This window comes from Eleutherodactylus coqui, chromosome 13 (genome assembly GCF_035609145.1).
Source record: "Eleutherodactylus coqui strain aEleCoq1 chromosome 13, aEleCoq1.hap1, whole genome shotgun sequence".
Lineage (NCBI taxonomy): Eukaryota > Metazoa > Chordata > Amphibia > Anura > Eleutherodactylidae > Eleutherodactylus > Eleutherodactylus coqui.
Window position 1 is genome coordinate 105,267,560 of NC_089849.1, and position 23,864 is coordinate 105,291,423.

At 46.3% G+C, this 23,864-nt stretch overlaps 1 protein-coding gene across 4 annotated transcripts in view; it reads left to right on the forward strand.

Moving 5' to 3' along the window:
• Positions 1-9,279: 9,279 nt before the first annotated feature.
• The window catches only part of ADAP2 (ArfGAP with dual PH domains 2), a 46,432-nt gene continuing 31,847 nt past the window's right edge, over positions 9,280-23,864 (forward strand). For 2 of the 4 annotated variants that reach the window (XR_010787466.1, XM_066586056.1), the window contains exon 1: positions 9,283-9,469. Coding sequence is in view for 2 of the 4 variants with exons in the window: in XM_066586056.1 (XP_066442153.1) it covers positions 9,406-9,469 (64 nt within the window). In the remaining 2 variants the exon portion in view is untranslated. Of the gene's footprint in view, positions 9,470-18,242; positions 18,289-23,864 lie in introns of those variants that run through there. The other 2 variants (XM_066586057.1, XM_066586058.1) reach the window with 2 other exon arrangements.

Genomic DNA, 23,864 nt, shown 5'->3' on the forward strand with positions numbered 1-23,864 from the left:
CACAAAGGTTTGTTTCCCTGAACTTATCACGCATCCAAAGTGGCCACATCTTGGAGCGTAACAAAGTCTGGTCAAACAAAACCTTACTTCAGACAATCATGATGTTAGCACTGGATACAGTGGCATTGGGGAATATAGGCCTCCCAAATGCAGCAAAATGGCCGCCAGAGGCAGAAGGGGGCGGGGCTACAGATCTCCCAAATGAGGCAAAATGGCCGCTGGAGGAATGGGCGGGCCAGGGGCAGCAGCACTTCCAGGTGAGGCAAAATGGCCGCTGGAGTAGGAAGGGGCGGGGCCAGGTCCTGTCCCGGATGGGGAGGGACCGGAAAACATCACACACCCTGAAAGTGAGCACATGGGGGGAAGTAACTTCAGGGTGGGGGCAGGCCTCACTACATTTACTGCAGAGTCACACTATGTTGGACTGTAAACATTGCAAGCGCGGCCGCCATTACAGGGAGGGGCTGTAGTCAACACAAAGGCATTACATTGTTCATTAGCAATACACATACCCCACTACATGCTTTCTCCTCTTCAATCTTTTAACTACATTATACCTCCTCCTAGCAATCTAAAAACACCTTTCTTTCTGCTGGGCTTCCTACTCATCTTCTGAAAACTTTCTACAACCTATCTTACCTGTCCATGACCTAACATTTCATTCTGCAACTTTTCCTGATCCTTCTCTTTGTATAACATTTCTACATGTTTTGCATATTCCAAAACATCCTGTACTGATCCCTCATTCTATTCTGCCTGCTTATTCTATTCTATTCGAAGCTTCTGGACACAATAGTGTTCCTCTTGTAAAATCTGCTTGCTTCAAATCCTTCCAATATAACCTCTCTTTCCCACTCAGATTACAATGCACATTAATTCTACAAAACACAGGGAACGACAAAGTAAACAGAAAGGGTTAATTGGAAAAAGCTTTCAGTTCACTCTTATCAGCAGCCCTCCCCCAATAATCAACACTGCACATTCTTTCTATAATACCAAACAGACGGGATTACTGGAGAATACCCACAACGGCTCAAGGTATATATCTCATCTACCTTTTTTAACAACCCACCATCTAGTAATCCCCAAGAGCACTCCTTGTACACGATCTAGACAGGACATTTAGCTATACACAGAGACTGACGATTATTTTCAATGACCAAGAGTTTCTGGAGCCAGCCGTCACACCACGGCTATATTCACCCGTAAATACCTTTCCACATATGAGAACATAACACGCTCAATCATAAAGGTAAGTATACGTATCATAAATCTTCCTAACCTCACACTAGTTTTACCTAGGAGAAAGTGTCACTGGCGTGTTCCCTCAGACGTAAACAGCCGAGTCCGCCCTCCCGACACATTAACCCTCACAGAATTTGTCTCTTGGTCTTGCATAAACAATTTTTAACCGTCTCAGACATAACAGTCACAGCATACAAAATACCCCTAGACAGGTAACATGGTGATTTTCCGAGTGGACAGAACTAGAGTTATTACCTGTCTTTCAGTGAAGGTCCAGTCTGGATCAGGAACAGGCAGAAAAGCAGTCAGAACCCAGCTCACATCGGTAGATTTACATAAAGCAATCTTACCGTGTTCTGTAGATTTTCGGGCCCCTGAGTTCTGCGTGCCATCTGCCGATCTCTGTACGTTCCAGGCTGTGACCTCACAGATCCACTCGCTCACCCAGGGACTCCACTGTTCTGGATTATGATTTCTCCAGCAGGCTTTTGGGGTATTTTGTCGCTTCCGAATTATATCGTGTGCACACTTCGTCGACCAGAATCAGACACAAATGCTGGTCTAAAACCGGGAGAGTCTCTACAATGTGTAGAGGCTCAAGCCTTTTATTATAACACATGACAACCGCCCTTCAATGGGCGTGCAACAGATTACATCAGTCACATATAAGATTCTCATTTGTCGGATCATATAGAATCCCCCACCTCTCTGCCCACCCCCTTCCAAGTCCCGTGTAGTTTGGACTTTGTCCTCTTTAGCATGCAGACAACCTTAAGCAGTTTCTGTGTATGTGGCAACCTATTGTTTAACTAGCTTGTATGAGGAGTGGAAGGGGCCTAGGTAAACACTCAGTATTAAACACAGGATATACACGACACTATGGCCCTTAACTCTTAGAGGTCTCTTGTGCAATCCCTATGTACTTAGAGCAAATACTATGATTAGATTGTGTGTGTCCTTTAAACTCCTGAGCTAAAAAGTCATTACAACAGCAAAATACATTTGGGTTATACAAATCGATAGACATTTTATAAATAATCATCATGTCTATCACAGAACTTTGGTTACATCATAGGCTCGTTACAATCACGTTAATAATACTTTAGGGTCATTCCATGTCAGTTCAACCAACGCTCCCGGTCGACCATCTCAGATTTCAATGAAACTTTGCACAAAGATAGACCCTGACCCTAAACTAAGATAGCCAGAATATTAGGCTTCAAAGTGCTTTGGTTCATGAGCTACAGGTCTTTATCTAGGGGGTTGTCATGTGATTACAGCCTACAGGTCTTAATCTAGGGGGTTGTCATGTGATTACAGCCTACAGGTCTTAATCTAGGGGGTTGTCATGTGATTACAGTGCGCAACCTGAAAAAAGTGGTGATTTCAATCCATTGCCAAGCCAGTTCCAATGACTCTAGAGCAATGAAACTTCACACACTAGGAGAACTTTTGGTGCTGAATCCAGCTAAGCTCCTCAGACTGCGACTCTTATCATCATTCTGCCACCATTGCATGTCAAAGTAGCTAAAAAATTCTATCGCGCAAAATAAAACTCATATTTTAAGCAGTAATAACTCAATCAATGCAATCCAACTCAGCTATGAATTTATCAATGTGTACTCCATAGAAATGTTTCTCATTATTCACATTATGGACCCAAAAGGATGCAGAGCTCTTAAGATACAATGAGTCAAAAATGGCAAAAAACTGTTTTATGCAAATTTTTACCTTTTTTCAGAGGCAAAAATCGGAATGTACTCCATTTTTATTTTTTTTCATTTTTGTTCTATTTGAAAGAGAATTTTTTGCTCTACAAGATTCAAAGTTTTTCATTTTGTTCCCAGACCACCTAGATGGGAAAATATCAATGCCTGTGAAGGTCCTATGCACTCGCGGAGGTCAAATAATAAAATAAGTGTAAGTTTTGCATGGATGTATAATTAGTTTAGAAATCATGAGAAGGTAAATTATTTTTGGAATGAGACAACTTTTTGTGCTCAAGAAACTTATGTGATCAAAAATTGCATGGCGAGTTCAGGTGAGCCACAAGCTTTGGCTTAAGATGGTCAGAATATCAATATTAGTATCCAATATGGATAGAGTGCTAAATAAGCCCAGTGATCACTGTAATATACCACAATCATTATGCAACACTCAATGATATTCCGACCATCTTAGGCCAAAGCTTGTGGCTCACCTGAACTCGCCATGCAATTTTTGATCACATAAGTTTCTTGAGCACAAAAAGTTGTCTCATTCCAAAAATAATTTACCTTCTCATGATTTCTAAACTAATTATACATTCATGCAAAACTTACACTTATTTTATTATTTGACCTCCGCGAGTGCATAGGACCTTCACAGGCATCGATATTTTCCCATCTAGAAGGTCTGGGAACAAAATGAAAAACATCGAATCTTGTAGAGCAAAAAATTCTCTTCCAAATAGAACAAAAATGAAAAAAAATAAAAATGGAGTACATTCCGATTTTTACCTCTGAAAAAAGGTAAAAATTTGCATAAAACAGTTTTTTGCCATTTTTGACTCATTGTATCTTAAGAGCTGTGCATCCTTTTGGGTCCATAATGTGAATAATGAGAAACATTTCTATGGAGTACACATTGATAAATTCAGAGCTGAGTTGGATTGCATTGATTGAGTTATTACTGCTTAAAATATAAATTTTATTTTGCGCGATAGAATTTTTCAGCTACTTTGACATGCAATGGTGGCAGAATGATGATAAGAGTGGCAGTCTGAGGAGCTTAGCCGCATTCAGCACCAAAAGTTCTCCTAGTGTGTGAAGTTTCATTGCTCTAGAGTCATTGGAACTGGCTTGGCAATGGATGGAAATCGCCACTTTTTTCAGGTTGCGCACTGTAATCACATGACAACCCCCTAGATAAAGACCTGTAGGCTGTAATCACATGACAACCCCCTAGATAAAGACCTGTAGCTCATGAACCAAAGCACTTTGAAGCCTAATATTCTGGCTATCTTAGTTTAGGGTCAGGGTCTATCTTTGTGTAAAGTTTCATTGAAATCTGAGATGGTCGACCAGGAGCGTTGGTTGAACTGACATGGAATGACCCTTTAGTATGTTACATTAACACATACAATTGTTGAATTCTTTATAACAATGTATTTTCCTCGTAGTGCCAGTAAAGGGTATGGTTCTTTGTTAGTTTTACTGGGTGTTTCTAGGTGTAGCTGTCCTTAGCAGGTTTTGGAACTGATCTTGTGTGAACACTGTACTCGTCGACCCCCACCACCTCTCCAACACCTTGTTAAATTTTTCAGGACATTTTCTATTTTTGTATACAATTTTTTCATATGGCAGAGCGGCGTTAATAATATTCTGCCATTTTGAAAGTGTCAGAGGGCGTCTGTCCATCCAACGCAGGGCTATTGCTTTTGCGGGCGTAAAATAATACTTTAGTAAGAAATATCTTGTCATGATACTGCCACTGTTCTTCGTCTAAAATACCTAACAGGCACACTGCGGGGTCGTGCGGTACCGGTATCCCCAGAATTTGTGTTAAGAACTCTATGACCTCTCCCCAGTATACTGCACAATTCCATATTAGGTGATTAAAGGGGTTGTCCCGCGGCAGCAAGTGGGTCTATACACTTCTGTATGGCCATATTAATGCACTTTGTAATGTACATTGTGCATTAATTATGAGCCATACAGAAGTTATAAAAAGTTTTTCACTTACCTGCTCCGTTGCTAGCGTCCTCGTTCCCATGCAGCCGACTAATTTTCGCCGTCTGATGGCTAAATTAGCCGCGCTTGCGCAGTCCGGGTCTTCTGCTTTCTTCAATGGGGCTCCGTGTAGCTCCGTGTAGCTCCGCCCCGTCACGTGCCGATTCCAGCCAATCAGGAGGCTGGAATCGGCAATGGACCGCACAGAAGAGCTGCGGTCCACGGAGGGAGAGGATCCCGGCGGCCATCTTCCGCAGGTAAGTATGAAGTCACCGGAGCGCGGGGATTCAGGTAAGCGCTCTCCGGTGTTCTTTTTTAACCCCTGCATCGGGGTTGTCTCGCGCCGAACGGGGGGGGGGGTTGAAAAAAAAAAAAACCCGTTTCGGCGCGGGACAACCCCTTTAAAGTTTGCATTAGGTGCTCTGCACCAATGACAATGATTGGTGGCTATTAGAGATGAGCGAACGTACTCGGTAAGGGCGATTTCGCAATCGAGCACTGCGATTTTCGAGTACTTCACTACTCGTGTGAAAAGTACTCAGGTGCGCTGTGGGGCTGGGGGTTGCAGAGGGGAGTTGGGGGTAGCAGTGGGGAACAGGGGGGAGCCCTCCCTCTCCCCCCCACTCCCCGCTGCAACCCCCCGCTCACCCACAGCGCACCCGAGTACTTTTCACCCGAGTAGTGAAGTACTCGAAAATCGCGGTGCTCGATTGCGAAATCGCCCTTACCGAGTACGTTCGCTCATCTCTAGTGGCTATCCTATTCATTTTATGGAGTCTGGTCGGTGTTAAGTAGCACTGGTGTAGGATGTATAATTGTGTTAGTTTGTTGTTTGCAGCCGGTGATACCGTGGTGTACGTGGACATCGCGGTTTCCCAGTCCTCACTAGTGAGGGTGGGAATGAGTTCTCTCCATCTCTGCACTACTGTCATTGGCGTATCAGGGATTTTAGCTTGCAGTAGGTGGGTGTATATTACCGATATCAGGCCCTTAGGTCCTTGAGTTCGCAGTATACCTATTAGTGGATAGTGTGAGAATGTTTGTCTAGGCCCTGGGAATTGTGCAGTCAGCGCGTGTCGGACTTGGTATAGACGCTGTAGTTGTTCAAAGGAGACCAGTGTTTGGTCGACGTATACGTGCTCTAGTGTGGTGATTCCTAAGTTTATCCAGAATTGCTTGTCCGGTAGGTTCATCAAGTGTGGTAGTGCTCTGTTGTCCCAAAGAGGGGTGTCATCCTGTCCAGTTAGTGTTTTGCATGTCTGCCACACATTCACTGCGAGTCTGTGGATGGGTAGCATTTGTTTAGTCATTAGTGCTGGTTTTTCCAGGAGAATCCAGAGCGATGTTTCCATAAGGAAATACATCAAGTGGTGCTCGGAGTTAGGGAGAGGCGTGCTCGATAACCAATGGCGGAGATACCTGACCTGTCCCGCCAAGAAATAGAGTTTAAAATCTGGTAGCGCCATTCCTGCCATCTCCTTAGGGCGCTGTAGGGTGTCCAAGTGGAGCTTGGCTCTAGAGTTTCCCCATATGAATGATGTTATTAAGGAGTTAGTTTTTTTTTGAAGAATTTCTGTGGTATAGTTATTTCTGTGTGCTCTAGGCAGTATAAATATTTGGGAAGTATTATCATTTTTATGAGATTTATCCTGCCCGCTACAGATAGTGGCAGGGAGCTCCAGCCTTTTAATTTTTGCTGCAGGGTTGTCAGTAGGGGAGTAATGTTTAACTCGAGGCTCTGGGTATGGTCTCTGGTGATGTGTATTCCAAGATATTTGAATCCGGGGGTGATTTGTAGCTTGCAGAATACGTCCCCCATCTGCCATCCCTCTGGTCTTAGAGGCATAAAAGCGGATTTCTGCCAGCTGATACATAGGCCTGAAAAATTTCCAAATTTATCTATCAGAGAAATGGCTAGCGGTAGGGTGTTTCTAGGGTCTGAGATATATAGTATTATGTCGTCTGCGTACAGGCCTATTCTGTCCTCTCTGGGCCCTATCTGGACGCCTTTATATTAGGTGTGTTGTCGGATTCTCAGGGCTAGGGATTCAATTGCAATTGCGAATAGAAGGGGGGAAAGTGGGCATCCCTGTCGGGTCCCCCTGTGAAGTGGAAAGGGGGCGGAGGCCAGACCATTTACCGTTACCCTAGCGGTCGGTGCTTTATATAGAATAGAGATCCATTTCATAAATGTGTCTCCGAACCCGAATTTCCATAGAACTTCTATCAGGTATAGCCACTCGACTGAGTCGAATGCCTTGGCTGCATCTAGTGAGGCCAGGGCCCAGTCTGACCTCCACCTCCACCCCACCTGTGTGATTACCTGTGTTCTTCTAATATTATCCGATGTTGATTTTCCAGGGATAAAGCCTGATTGGTCGGGGTGTATGATTTTCTCTATGATTTGGTTTAGACGGGAGGCCAGTATTTTAGTAAGGATTTTGTAGTCAGTGTTCAATAAGGAAATAGGCCTATACGAGCCGCATTCCTCTGGGTCTTTGTCCGGTTTAAGGATAAGAACTATGTTGGCTTCTAGCATCGATTCTGGGAGATGGCTTTTATCAGATGTGTTTATATAGGGAGAACAAGTGTGGTATTATTTCTTTTTTGTAGTGTTGGTAGATTTCCACCGGCAGCCCGTCCGGGTCTGGGGTTTTATTTTTTGCCATTTCATTTATTGCTTCTTCAATCTCTTCCATTGTAATGGGAGAGTCTAATAAGGACTTATAATCATCTTGCATTTCTGGAAATATTATGCCGGTTAGGTAGGTCTCTAGTTCTGCCAGTGTGTAGTTAGCTCGCGATTGATATAAGTCGTCGTAGAATTGTTGAAATCTATCTAGGATTTCTTTCGGGTCCGTAAGCATTGTTTCTCTGATTGATTTAACTCTCAGTATGGCTGGGGGGGGGGGCGGTCTCCTGTCGCGCCATATAAGCGAGTAGTTTGCTGGACTGGTTTCCCAGTTCAAAGAAGGATTGTCGGGTAAAGAAAAGATTCCTCTGGGCTTTCTCTTTTAGATATAATAAGTAGTCTCTGCCTGTCTGGAGCCATTTGTCTCTTTTTGTGTCTGTGGGGTCAGCTACGAATTCTCTTTCTAATTGTTGGCATTGCTCTGCTAGAAGTTCACCTTCCCGTGCCGTGGCTCTTTTAACAAATGAGATTGAGGATCTTAAACAACCTCTGTAACTCACTGTTTTAGTGGAACGGCTTCAACCTTACTACTCCACACTGCTGGTAAGATCAGGGAGCTGGTGAATCCTGGCTTCCCTGAAGATAAATACTTCTGCTTGCACTGCAGACCTCCTCCCTGCACGTCCTCCTCCAACGACCTCCTACGCAGACTCTCTACTGAAGACTCCTCTGACTCTTCCTTCACCTCATGCCTTGCTCCCATACTTTCTCTCCTCTCCTCCTCTCAGCATAGAGGCTCACTGTTTAGTTTCCCGCTCTGAACTTCAACCGCACCTCCTACTAATCAGTGGGGGCATGACTTACAGCCAATTAGCAGCCAGCTGTTGCCAAGCTTTTAGCTTAGGAAGGGAGAAACAGGGATTCTCTTATGTAAGGCATCTCCTATGCCTCCTTGAAGCACATAGGCAGCTGTGACAGGACAATGATTGTGTGGCTATTCTGGAGGACTTTCTGTGCCACTACATAGCTCTGCAGAAAGGCTTAAAGTGTTTCTCAAAGCAATACTGGGTTATTGAGCTGGTCAGGTATTCAGATGGTGCAATTCCGAAACATGAATTCTAGTCCAATAGTTGTGTACATAAAGCTAAAGAAAATTGCCCAAGAATGGTATATTATCACATAGACAGGTTCAATATAGTTTGGATGTTTCTTTAAGATATGGCGGCAGAAACTAATTTTAAAAAATTGAATTAAATATCTTTGAAAAAAAAAGAGTTATATATGAAAAAAAAAAACTATATAAATTTTTTATACTGACCAATAGAATCCGGTCATTTTTGTACACCGTAGAAACAAGACGCACCCAAAGATGGTGGAATTCTGCTTTTTTTCCATTTCACTCCACTTAAAAGTTTTTCAGTACATTAAATAGTACTATTAAAAAATACAACTCGTCCCAGAAAAACCAAGCCCTTATACAGCGACGTTGCTGGATAAATAAAAGAGTTACGACTTTTTTAAAGGTGGAGGAAAAAATGAAAATGGGGAAAAAAAGAACCACGTCCTAAAGGGTTAAAGGGCTTTCCCCATTCCTCTGCTGGTGAGTCACGGGTACAGGTGCGACACAAATCCCTGCTCTCTTGCTGTTTTGTGTTTGGATTGTGAATTATAGGAGTCTGGCCTACAAAAAGGGAAGCTGTGGGACGGAGGAGGCGTGGAGCCTGCTGCAGGGAGCGGCTTTACTCTTACTGGCTGTCACACACGGCTCTGCATGGGGCTTCAAGTCATGGCCCACCATTAACCCCTCGGTGACTCAGGATGTCATTGCTAGAACTGCTGCAGCTCCCAGAGAACTCTCTATGTGCGGATTGTGGCCAGTCAGGTAAGAAGAGCTCCCCATGCACAACATGTAATATAATGTCCTCAGATTATAGCACCATCTGCTGCAACTCCGACTGTGAGAGCTCTATAGAGGAACAAGTAGACAGTTAGGCAATTCATCTGGCGCTGCTCCACAACTTTTTCAGCCCTCGATCAGCTCTTCATTTAATTCCACTTCTGGCATTTCGTATTATTCTGCCAAATTTAGCACTGTTTTCATTACGTCTCATGCTGGCAGGGATTATTGGAGTAGTTGTCCGTGTCAAGCGACCTGCTGTCGCCCCCCCCCTCCCCCCCCCCCATAAGTTAATATGTAGATCCCGTCCAGCTCACTGCCTATATACACACACATCCCCATCTGCTGCTCATATACGACTGCTGCTGCTGCTTTCATGGCTGATAACACAATGCAGTAAAAAGTTTCCAGAGCAACGCAGTAATGCAGATCTGTGAGTTCTTCAACATGGCACTAAGCAGCCTGGCATCTATGGCACTTTAATTGGCAACAAAAAAGGAAACAAATCAGCAAGCTGGGTCCTATTTTCACATAAAGGGGTTGGTTAGTCTGCGACTGGCAAAGTCTTCAGGAAATCGCTTTATTTTACGCTTTACTTTAACATTTCTTCCAATCATTCCAGCAAAAAAACTTAAGATAAAGATATATGTAGACGGGTCTGTGTGCGGTGACATGAGTGCAGAGCACGTGACATGACCTGGAGCCATGGACCCAATACATGTCATGTTGAATTTGCTTATTCCCAGTGGCCACAGGAATGTCATCAGCTGTTCAGGGCTATATGGGGTCCAGGCCAACTTTTGAAAAATGAAAAGAGGGCAATTTTGTTTGTCAAGTTACGCCCCTTGTGTCCCCTCATACTCATAGCGTCCCTCAGTGAGCCTCTCATAGTAAAGTATGCTTCTAAATAATAGGTTTCAGCTCTACATAGTGTTAGTAATTACAGTGCAGCTGCCTCCAGTGATCACAGTTCATGTCTTGACGGCGTCCGTTTTTCTTCTCTATTAAGGCCTAGATTGCCATGAAGACTGCTCTCATATATGACTCATCTCTGCGCACTCTCCGCATCATGCTACTACCCACAAAGAATCTCTCAATAATGCTCCCATAGTAATAGTGCTCCCTCTGTGGCGCCACAAAGTAATAGTGCTCCCTCTGTGGCGCCACAAAGTAATAGTGCTCCCTCTGTGGTGCCACAAAGTAATAGTGCTCCCTCTGTGGTGCCACAAAGTAATAGTGCTCCCTCTGTGGCGCCACAAAGTAATAGTGCCCCCTATGTGGCGCCACAAAGTAATAGTACTCCCTTTGTGGCGCCACAAAGTAATAGTGCCCCCTCTGGGGCCCCACAAAGTAATAGTGTCCCCCTCTGGGGCCCCACTTAATTATGGCAACCCCTCTGTGGCCCTACTTCGTTATAATGCAACCACGTTGGCCTCACTATTTTAGTGTGCACCTTCTGTGCCCCACTTAAAGCGTGTGTAACTTTTTAACAAGTTTTCCAAAATATACCAGGCCCTCCTTACCCTAATTTGCTGCTGTTTGCATACTGTTTTTATGTCTGTAAGTTGGGATTTTCAGGTTGTCTTCCCCTTTTTTCTGCTGCACAGTTGTTTTCAATCCACTTTCATTGAGGGTGTGTGTAACATGCCTAGCATTTTTCATTAGTTCACTGTCCTGTACTTCCTTGCCCTGACTTCCCATGCTGCATTGCACGATCTGTGGTTCAATCAGCAGGGAGGCAGTATCTAAATGCCTACCCTCAGGGGCGTAACTATAGAGGGTGCAGGGGATGCGGTTGCACCCGGGCCGGGGAGCCTTAGGGGGCCCATAAGGCCTCTTCTCCATATAGGGAGCCGAGTACTATGAATAAAACATTATAGTTGGGGGCCCTGTAACAGGTTTTGCATTGGGGACCAGAAGCTTCAAGTTATGTCTCTGTGCAGCATGGTTATGGGTACCGGTACAGATACAGGGGGGGCCCCAGCTCACGTTTTGCATCAGGGCCCCTGAGCCTTTAGTTATGCCCCTGCCTACCCCTCTGCCTTTCCAGTATGATTTAGGCATTCAGAGACATTTTGGTCAAATGATTAGTAAACCCACTATGATGTGTGTATGTAGTGTATGCACACACACCAACACACATCCACACACTGTGACAGTAGTGGAGATCATTATCACAGTGTCTGCAGATCTGTCAGCTTGCAGCCTGTAAGTGCAGGAGAGCTATGGAAACGTCCCTGTGTCCTTGTACCTAACAACAGAGAGTGAATTGCAGAAAAGCTGTAAGCGAGACCCCTAATGACAGCCACTTCAAACATGATTTACAGGGGTAAAGCAATAACCTTTTTAAAGCAATTATATTACAGAAATGATGAGACTAACACAAGCTACTAGATTAACAGAAGTTGTTTGAAAAGTCAATGCCCCTTTAATTATTTAAGTATTCCCCTCTTTGGTCCCACTATATTATAGTGTGCCTTCTGTCGCCCACTTAACGATAGTAGCCCCACTATTTTATAGTGGCCCCTCTGTGCTTCCACTACGTTATAATGCCCCCTCTGTGGTCACACTTAATTATAGTGTCCTCCTCTATGGCCCCACTGTATTATAGTGCTGCTTCTATGGCCCCACTTAATAGTGCTTCCTGCTCCCCTACATCAGTCAATTAGGAAAATTGTGATCTCCGGCCACGGTGACTTAAAAAAATGCACATGATAAATTCCTCCCGAGGTGTCTGGAGCCAGAGGGTCTTTACAGAGTTGCGTTGGTCGGCCACAGTCCCTGCATGAGGGATGAAGATAGAAAATTGACTTTTGCTAGTTGACTAAGGTAGGGGAGTAGGGGACAGGATATGCCTCCTGTTGCCTGAACCAGCAGGACAGCCCCCCCCCCCCCCAAATCCAGGGCTGTCCTGCCAAATCCAGGATGGTTGGGAGACATGGATCCTGACCATTGTGTGTGCTGGTTCTGGATTAGAGGGTTATGACTTATACATTGTGCGGGTTTTTACTACGGATGGCCATACAGATTTGATGTTGATCTCCTGAAACTCCCAATTTTGACGGGACAAGCTGATCATCTTATATGTACTCTTAACTCTTTCCAATAGTAGGTGGTGGAGCTAAGAATGGGTTATATTTCAACTGTCGATCCTTCTGTTCTTGTAGAATAAGCTGCTGGCAGAGGCTTTCTCCCCCTCTACCTTCAAAACACATCGTGCACTGACATCATGCAGTTAAGCAGTTGCTGATCGTTCTCTTTCAGCGTGATGAAAGAGAACGATCAGCTTTATCAGGAGTTCACAGCGGGATGCAGATGATACTATCGTTTCAGCTGTATCCCGCTCTGTGAACACAGCTGGGGTATGAAGAACACAGCACTCCAGCTGTGTTCTGCATACCCCACTCGGAGCGCTCAGCTTTATACCAGCTGAGCACTCCGAGCAGAGAACAGCTGGATGCAGAAGACAAGCGGCCCTACTTGTCTTTTGCATACCCCGCTCAGAGCGCAAGGTGATCACTCAACGTTTGAGCGATCACCCTGCCCTGTAAATGCACACAACGATTATTGCTCAAAAGTCACTTAAAAGATGTCTTTTGAGTGATAATCATTGTGTCTAAACCAGGCTTAAGGCTAACAGCTATCTAAAATGCATGGGTACTTTTCAACACTTCATTAGATGGAGATGTCATGTATATTACATAGTGTGATGAGGTTATAGGTAGCTTTCGGATCATCTATGGACCATTCATCAGGCTAATGAAGCCTGATGAAGGGTCCGTAGAAGATCCGAAACTTTGCTATGACATCATGCACTTTTGTTAGCCATTGAAAGGTCTCATTTCTACAAGATTACTTGGTTTCTCTTACTGAGAACAATCACACTTTGCTGTACTGGCTAACACAGTACCAAACCATTTTAATGTATATTACATGTTCTGTATTCAAGAGCTTTTGTCTTGGTTATTGTACATTTTAGTTTAGAAGATTAGGAGGACATTGTATTGGTTGTAGATTGGATTTTAGAGGATTATGTCACAAGTATTCTAAATTAGAGGGTCTTGCCATGAATACTATATGTACTGGATAAATAACTGATTTTGCCTTGGACTTTGTTTTGAATTAGAAGGTTTAGACATCGTGTTAGATGTAGATTATATGTTCTATTACAGAATTACACTCTTTGTCAAAAACAATTGCACCCCTAGAAGAAGTTGTCGTTTTGCTGCAAAACTTGGCATGCAGTTCCAGCTCAGGCAGATCTGTAAATGATTAGAGTTGTGGTGATTAGATGAACGGCCTTGTCACCGGAGGCCTTAAAAGCGCCTCCACCCTTGGCCTATAAAAGGCTCTTGGAGGCCCCTTGTGTGTAGTGACCTCTAGTTCCGCTTGTGTAGAGCTTGTTGGCCACTAGAAGCCTCTACGACGCAGAGAAGAGATTTCACCCCTTTACCAGAGGGGGCACATTATTGGGAATGCAAGCAGCTGGATGGTCGTATCAAAAAATTGCTCGCGCACTGGGCCACGCTGACCAGACTTAGGAAGTGTTGGGACCAGCAGATGCCTGAGAGCACACACACAAGGCGACCTGGCTCAGGATGCCCTTGACAGACCATCAGTAGCAAGAGTCACCTGATCGCATGAGCAGCTCCAACTGTATCGTTGTCCACCATCCAGAAATAGGTGGCACCATCATTACAGCCCTGTATCTGTCGGAGCCATTTCGAGGCTCTTGGCTGAAGGACATTTGGTCTCACGGTGCCCACTACATGTACGACCTTTGACACCTGCCCAGTGTCGCCTCAGTTTGCAGTGGTGTTGTGAACGATGTGTTCCTCTCATGAAAAGCTTCCAGCAGGATAATGCTTGGCGACACACATGGCAAGGGGGTCACAGAAAGCCCCGACAACATTGTCACACTTCCGTGGCTGCCCAGCCACCAGATTTATCAGCAATAGAACACGAAGGGGACCATCTGGGATGCCAAGTTTGACAGCCTACAAGTTTGCACGATCTAGAGGCTCCGTTACAGCAAATGTGGAGCAATATGCAGCAGGATACCATACAGAACCTGTATGCTTCCATACCCGCCCATATCACATATTCTAGCCATATTCAAGCTAGAGGCAGCCCAACAGGGTACTAGCGCCTCCATGCCCGCCCGTGTCACATCTTGTAAGCAAGCTAGAGGTGGTACAACAGGGTGCTAGAGGTGGTACAACAGGGTACTAGAGCCTCCATGCCCACCTGTATGACATCTTGTATCCAAGCTAGAGGCGGTACAACAGGGTACTAGCGCCTCTATGCCCACCCGTATCACATCTTGTATCCAAGCTAGAAGCGGTACAACAGGGTACTAGAGCCTCCATACCCACCTATATCACATCTTGTATCCAAGCTGGAGGTGGTACAACAGGGTACTAGAGCCTCCATGTCCACCTGTGTCACATTTTGTATCCAAGCTAGAGGTGGTACAACAGGGTACTAGAGCCTCCATGCCCACCTGTATCACATCTTGTATCCAAGCTGGAGGTTTGACAGCAGGGTACTAGAGCCTCCATGCCCGCCTGTATCACATCTTGTATCCAAGCTGGAGGTGGTACAACACGGTACTAACGCCTCTATGCTCACCCGTATCACATCTTGTATCCAAGCTACAGGTGGTACAACAGGGTACTACAGCCTCCATGCCCGCCTGTATCACATCTTGTATCCAAGCTAGAGGTGGTACAACAGGGTACTAAAGCCTTCCTACGAAGGGTCAGGTCTCCACAATAAATTGTCCTTTTGCTCTGATATGTAATCCCTTACTTATGTCAACTTTACAATCGCACAGAGAACGTTTTATTTGATTACAACTCCTTCTAGAGGAGGGATTGTTTTTTGACAATGAGTGTATGTCATGGATGTTCTAGATTAGCTGGTCATGTCCAGACTATTACAAGTACTAGATAGAGATGAGCGAGCCTACTCGGCCACGCCCCTTTTTCGCCCGAGTACCGCGATTTTCGATTACTTCCGTACTCGGGCAAAAAGATTCGGGGGGGCACCATGGGTGAGTGGGGGGGGGGGGGGGAGAGGGAGAGGGATCCCCCCCAGTTCCCCGCTGCTACCCCCCGCGCCGCCACGCCTCCCCCTGCCCGCCGGATCTTTTCACCCGAGTACTGAAGTACTCGAAAATTGCGGTGCTCGATCGAGTAATTGCTCGAAACGAGTAGGTTCGCTCATCTCTAGTACTAGATCATTAGGATAATTCTGCCTTAGGGCTCCTACCTACTTGTGTTTCTATTGCTAACTTTCTAATGTTAAAAACGCATTGCAAGTTTTTACTTTGTGATTTTCTGCGATGCGTTTCTAACATTAGAAAGTCGCATTGACAATTGCGTAAAAAAAAAAAAAAAGCGGCGATATTGCAATGTTAAACAAAAAACCTGTGGGTAGAAGCCCTTAGACATTGTGTGTTCTAGATAAGATGGTTATTAGAGATGAGCGAGCGTACTCGGAAAAGCACTACTCGCTCGAGTAATTTGCTTTATCCAAGTATCGCTGTGCTCGTCCCTGAAGATTCGGGTGCCGGCACGGAGCGGGGAGCTGCAGGGGAGAGCGGGGAGGAACGGAGGGGAGATCTTTCTCTCCCTCTCTCCCGCCCGCTCTCCCCTGCTCCCCGCTGCGACTCACCTGTCAGCCTCAGCGGCACCCGAATCTTCAGGGACGAGCACAGCGATACTCGGATAAAGCACATTACTCGAGCGAGTAGTGCTTTTCCGAGTACGTTCGCTCATCTCTAATGGTTATGTTCTGGGTCCCGGATGTTGTAGGTTAGAGAGTCATGTCCTGGACATTATTGCAGGGGGTTATATGGGTGGATTTATCAAAGCACATGCACCACTTTTCTGGCGTAAAATAGCGGCAAGTTTTGGTACACGTCGTTTTGTAGGTTTTTTTGCACAGAAATGTGCAACCTTTTTCAATTTTACATCACACTCAGCGCTTATCAAGACTGTGGGTGGGGCGGCGTTCAGCTGCCTGACAGGTTTACTGTTAGAATCGGGTGTAAATTATAGGGCAAATATACCCAGCAGATTTCACTTTCAGGCACTTGGACTCGCAGAATATGTGTGCATCTTAATACATTCTGTGCATCTTATTCCAGGGCACTTTAGGACAAGTGTATGTAGAGCATGGCCTAGTAAATCTAAGCCTATGGGACCTTTCTCACGGAACGGAATTGTCCACAGGACGCAGCGCAGTTGCAGATTTTATCAACTTGTGCGAATTTTTAACCGCAGAATGCTTTTTGAGGGATTTCTTGCATTTTATTCCGCAGACTTTAATTGTGGATTTACATCTCCTGTATGTTAGAAATCCGCAACAACAATTTCACAAGACGTTCTTTATTCCTCAGCAGAAAACTTTTATGCTGCAGATTTTAATCTTGCGGTTCTCAAGTATAGATGTGCGGATTTTAACACGTGCAGAATTCAAGCCCCATAGGAATAACGTGGTGGCACAGAAATCTCCGGCGTCCTAATTCTGTCTCGTGTGAAAGGTCCCTACTAGAGATGAGCGAGCATTGCTCTTCTCGAATAACTGCTTACTGGTCCGAGCAGATTCTGGGGGGGTTTTGGGGGGGGGGGGGTAGTTACTCGAGAAGAGCGATGCTTGTTCGAGTAACTGCCTTAACCGAGTGTGCTCGCTCATCTCTAGTCCCTATGTGTTCTAAACTGAGTATGTGCTATATATACTGGCATCTGTTAAAAGAAATGGTGCAATTTCCTGTCTCGTAACGTGGCTGCTTCTCCAGACATTTACCCTCTTTCCCTGCAGTAAGACATGTATGACGAGCTGCTGACTTCTTCCTTCTCATCTCCTATTACATTACTGGGGGACTAGAAGGGGGCTTTATTTTGTGGTGGTCTCAGTGGAGGAGAGGAGTGATTACCTGGTGAGGGCACTAGACCATTGGACCGTCATCACACATAGCAGAAATGCTGTGGGATTTCCACTGAAGTCATCGCTGCGGAAATTCCTCAGCATTTACAGTACAAGCGATGTGGAGATTTCACAATTCCGCTTCACATGGTGTGGAATTTTTTTGCAATGAATCTGTAGCATTTTTGAAAACCGCTATGGATTCTATATCATCTAAAGGATGTCTATTTATCCTACAGATTTCAACCCTTGACATACAAGGGTTAAAACACACAGCACTTCCACAATTTAATCCACGTCCAAATACGTATCATTTGCTGGGAGAAGTCTTCATAGCGATCTGGCTTTGGCCACTGCGTAATTGCTGCAGGTGTGCCATCACGGAATGCCTTCTGTGATTATGCTTGATGTGAAGGTGGCTTTACTCTGTAGGGGGCACTGAGAGCAGTATTAGGGGTAGTGGCTGAATGAGCAAACTGTGCTGGGAGAAGTCTTCATAGCGGTCTGGGTCAGATGAACAATTAGGCCAAATAAGTATCATTTGGGTGTGGCTTTGGCCACTGTGTAATTGCTGCAAGTGTGCCGTTGCAGAATTCCTTCTGTGATTAGGCTTGGTGTGAAGGCGGCTTTACTCTGTAGGGGGCACTGAGAGCAGCATTATGGGTAGTGGCTGAATGAGCAAACTGTGCTGGAAGACGTCTTCATAGCGGTCTGGGTAAGATTAACAATGAAGCCGGTTTGGATCGTTGTGGTCAAGAGATTGCTTGCAATGGAGCAGGTTGCACTAAAGGAAGACAGAGTAAAAGGCGAGCAGCTGCATCTGGAGGAATGGAGCCTCAGTGTCAGGTAACCCCAGGAGAGTTTAGCAACAGGTGAGCGCTATAGTGTGTGAAGTTAGGTAAGCGTAAAGGTCCCTTTATAGGAGCCGACTGATAGTCGTCCCAGCCATAATCTATGTTTTCTAGCAGGAGCAAGAATCGCTCAGTGAATGGAGGCAGAGCACGCCAAAATCATCTGTGGCCCGCCCTCCTCCATTCATAGTAAACAGGCAGTCGTTCATAGATAGCCGATCGTCATTTGACTTTTATGGCTGCAGAAACTGAACGACTAACAAATTATCATTTGTCATTCAGTCACTGCCGGCGTTTACACTGAACGCTATCGCTCAGATTCCTTCTATCCGGCGAAAATCTGAACATGATCGGGCCATGTAAAAAGGTACTTACACACCATTTAGACCTGCCGTTTTCTCGTTTAAATGAGCGACCGATATCTGAGTTGGCTCGTTTATACGGACTGATATAGCGTCGGCTCGTTCAAACGAGAATCGTTCAGTCGTTCACATTCGATGTATAAGTGGCGGAGGATGACTGAATGAGCGCCGATTAACCTGAACAGTTAGGGTTCATGTCCACCAGTAGGTCATATTTCGCATGCAAAAGTCTGCAGTGGATATCCATGCCCACAACCGAGGACCCTGCTTACCCGTTTGGTTCTTCTTTTTTCTGTACTGCGGATGTGTGCGGAAGTGCCGGCCGGCGCTCATGCACAGTAGAGTTTGTTTTTTTTGCAAACTCCTACTATACCATGGAATCCACTAACATTGCGGATGGGACGTGGATCGGTTGGCTTCCACTGACTTCAATGGAAGCCGTCCATGCGGAAACCGCACTGAAATGGAGCATGCTGCGATTTGATTTCCGCACCCAAAGGTCCGCAAATCAAATCTGTATGCTTTAACATGACTCTACTGCACATGTGCTCCGTGCGGATTCCGCAATTCACATCTGCCCGTGAACATTGGGCCTTAGTGAACCAGCCAATGATGATTTTTATGCTGCAAGCAAAAAACAATGACCAAAAAGCGAACAATTTATCACTCGCCGTCTGATCATTGGCTGCTTTTAGACTGAACGATTAGCGTTCATTTTCGCTCGTTTGAATTATGCTTTGAACAATTTTTGCGTGTAAAAGAGCCTCAGACTTTGCTTTGGTTTGAGGCATTGAAAACTTTCGGGAGGGACGACCCACTCAAAAGACCTCTGCAGGGAGCCCACCAAAGTGTTAAACTCGCTCCAGTGCTTATCCCCAAAAATCACAGCAAAGCTCTGCATTTAACTACCATTCTCAAAACTCCCCACCAATACCGCTACACTACTGCAAGATGTGACTTCAGTTTTATCTAATATGCTGCAACTCAGGGAAACCCATGAAGGACAGTCATCACTGGCTCCAGCCGGGACTGCAGACCTAGATGACTCACGACTGCAGAATGCGCCTACGTCTAGGGGTGGCTGACAACAAGGAACAATGGATTGTATTCACCTGTCCTACAGTCAAGATTTCCCCTAGCATGAAATGGCTGATAACAGGGAGCAGTAGACTGTATTCATAAGTCCTACAGTCAGTCTGTTCCAGGCCTGTAATGGCTGATAACAGAAAACAATAGATTTTACAGTATTTCCTTGTACTCCAGTGAGTCTCTCAATAGCCTGTGATAGCTGATAACAGGGAGTAAACATTTACATGGAGTGATGATCACCAAAAATCGCTAAAAGGCGTTGGTTTTTTTTTGAGCGATAATCGTTGTGTCTAGCCCCTGGGGCTATTCACTGCATTCAGCTAAGGTTTCATTTACATGCTAATAAGCTATTAAGTAGCTGAGTAGCTACTCAATAGTTTATGCAAAATGCTCCCTCAAAGCTGTCACTCAGGGCGCCTTCAGACGACCGTATATCGATATACGGCGTCCCTCTCTGCAGGGGGCAGTGCACTGAGCTCCCGCCCCCTCTCCGCCCATCGTCACTATTTGCAATAGGAGAGGGCGTGACGGAGCTAAGTTCCGGAACTTAGCTCCACCCCCTCCCATTGCAAATAGTGGCGAGGGGACGGGAGCTCAGTGCACTGCTCCTGGCTCTTCCAGCCTCCTGCCCCTGCAGAGAGGGACGACGTATATTGGCACCCGGCCCGATATATGGTCGTCTGAAGACGCCCTTAACTGTCATTTGAGCGTTCATCGCTCCATGTAAATGGGCCTTAAGGCCCCCCCTCACATGAGCGTATGCATATTTGCATGCGAATGAGGGTAGCGTTTTTGCAAAACGAACAATGCTTTTTTTCCCATGCGCTTTGGCGTATTTTACCTTACTTTTTGCACATGCAATGCATGTTCATTTGCACACGGCAAGCAAAGATGCACCGATTGAAATGGCTAATTAGTCGTAAGAGCTATAGATGTGTTCTATTATCAGTGGAATTACACAGTGTTTCACGCATCTCCTTGCACATTGCACTCACATTTGCGCCCCCCCCTTATTGACTACTATGACCTCTGGTGCGCAAATGAACAGAAAAAATAGAGCATGTTGTATTGTTTTGCATGACTGATTTTAATGGGTTACTTCATATTTCCAAGTTTTGCAAAAGCGTTCTATACTATGCGTATGACACTGGCGCAGTTAGCTGCGTGCAAGCGACGTGCTGTGTGTATACAATCCCCATACCCTTTCTTGGTGTGTACGCCCGTGTAATACGTGCCAAGATAGAACATGCTGCAATTTTTTATTTGGCGCGCATATTCCTCGGACGCAGTGTGAAAGGCACAATTAAAGTCTATGGGAGTGTATTACGCGTGCAAAAACGGTGCGCATGAGCGTATGGTCACGTGAGAGCGGCCTGAGGATACGTTTACCCCAAATCATTTATCTTTTAAATGGGCAAACTGTGTCCAAGTCGCTCGTGCCGCCTGTTTGTACGGCAGATACATCGTTGGCGCGTTCACACGAAAAAACTGTTCAGTTGTTTACATTCGCTGTATAAGTGACGGAGGACGACGGAATAATCGATATTTAACCCCTTTGTAACCGCCGATACGCCTTTTGGCGTCCTATATTGACGGCTTATGTATGAAGAGAAATTGCGCAGTGTTTCTTACAGCCGTTACTCGGCGGCAACAACCCTGATAATCCGCGCGGCTCATGGGGGCTGTGGGGACTAAAAAAAAAAGTAGAAACAAGAACAATAAAGTTTTACTAATTATTTAAAAAAAAAAGGAATAAAAGTAAAAAAAAACTTTTCTCATAATTATAATAAAAGAATCTAAATCATAAACCAAAAATACATCAAAAATTCATATTTGGTATCGCTGCATCTGTAAATGTCCAATCTAGCAAAGTAACACATTATTTACCCCGCACAGTGAACGTCGTCCGAAAAAAAAAAAAAAAAAGAAAGAACGGCAGAAATACGCTTTTTTGGTCACAAGAAAAAAATGCTATAAAAAGCAATCAAAAAGTGGTATGTATTCCAAAATGGTACCAACGCAAACTACAGGTCATCCCGCAACTATGTGGATGGAAAAATAAAGTTATTGCGCACAGAATATGGCGGCAGAAAATAATTTTAAAAAATGTAATGTCTTTGAAAAAAAATAAATGTAGTACAGCAACAAAAAAAAAACCATATGTTGGGTATCGTAGTAATCGCAGTGACCCATAGAATAAAGTTATCATGTCATTTTTTTTGGAGTTTGTGCGCTGTAGAAACAAGACGCACTTAAGGATGGCGGAATTTCAGGGTTTTTTATTTTTATTTTACTCCACTTAGAATTTTTTAAAAGTTTTTCTGTACATTATATGATACATTAAATTGTATTATTGAAAACTACAACTTGTCCTGCAAAAATCAAGCCCTCATGCAGCTACATCGATGAACAAATAAAGGAGTTACAATTTTTTTAAGATGGGGGAGAAAAAAAAACACGAAAAAAAGCTTGGTCCCTAAAGGGTTAAACCGAAGGATAAGGGAATGCAGATTTTTCTCTGCATAATGTGAACGACAAACAAAAAATGAACGGTTTATCGTTCGTCGTTCGATCGCTGGCTACGTTTACGCTGAACGATTATCGTTCAATTTTGCTCGTTTGAACGATTTCTTTTTAACGATAATTGCTCTGTGTAAAATGGCCTTAATATAACATACAGTCATACTGTAACGGGGGAGCATCCCGGTCATGTGATGTGCGGGGTGCCGGAGATGCTTATCTCCAGTCCTGTACTCAGTGCTTCCTGTTCCCTTTCTGTCAGTTGTGAAATCTGTAGAAAAGGGATGAAAATATCTGCTGACGGCAGAGAAGAGACCGCTGGCATCCCGCCCTGCTGATTGCACAATGCAGTGGGGTGAGGGGCCGTTTCCTGTGAATGGAAAGATCTTCCTTCACTAAGTGGCACCTAACCTTTATATATAGAATTATATCCCTCTAGCTGCCCAAACACATCACAGCTGATCCCACAGATCTTCATGTCTGTTCCAATGAAACCTGGAGACGAAGGAGTCTGGGGGGGCGGGACCGCGGAGGAGTCTGGGGGGGCGGGACCGTGGAGGAGTCTGGGGGGGCGGGACCGCGGAGGAGTCTGGGGGGGCGGGACCACGGAAGAGTCTGGGGGGGCGGGACCACGGAAGAGTCTGGGGGGGCGGGACCGCAGAGGAGTCTGGGGGGGCGGGACCGCAGAGGAGTCTGGGGGGGCGGGACCGCAGAGGAGTCTGGGGGGGCGGGACCGCAGAGGAGTCTGGGGGGGCGGGACCGCAGAGGAGTCTGGGGGGGCGGGACCGCAGAGGAGTCTGGGGGGGCGGGACCGCAGAGGAGTCTGGGGGGGCGGGACCGCAGAGGAGTCTGGGGGGGGGGGGCGGGACCGCAGAGGAGTCTGGGGGAGCGGGACCGCAGAGGAGTCTGGGGGGGCGGGACCGCAGAGGAGTCTGGGGGGGGGGGCGGGACCGCAGAGGAGTCTGGGGGGGGGGGCGGGACCGCAGAGGAGTCTGGGGGGAGCGGGACCGCAGAGGAGTCTGGGGGGCGGGACCGCAGAGGAGTCTGGGGGGGCGGGACCGCAGAGGAGTCTGGAGGGGCGGGACCGCAGAGGAGTCTGGAGGGGCGGGACCGCAGAGGAGTCTGGAGGGGCGGGACCGCAGAGGAGTCTGGGGGGGCGGGACCGCAGAGGAGTCTGGGGGGGCGGGACCGCAGAGGAGTCTGGGGGGGCGGGACCGCAGAGGAGTCTGGGGGGGCTGGACCGCAGAGGAGTCTGGAGGGGCGGGACCGCAGAGAAGTCTGGAGGGGCGGGACCGCAGAGAAGTCTGGAGGGGCGGGACCGCAGAGGAGTCTGGGGGGGCGGGACCGCAGAGGAGTCTGGGGGGGCGGGACCGCAGAGGAGTCTGGGGGGGCGGGACCGCAGAGGAGTCTGGGGGGGCGGGACCGCAGAGGAGTCTGGGGGGGCGGGACCGCAGAGGAGTCTGGGGGGGCGGGACCGCAGAGGAGTCTGGAGGGGCGGGACCGCAGAGGAGTCTGGAGGGGCGGGACCGCAGAGGAGTCTGGAGGGGCGGGACCGCAGAGGAGTCTGGAGGGGCGGGACCGCAGAGGAGTCTGGAGGGGCGGGACCGCAGAAGAGTCTGGAGGGGC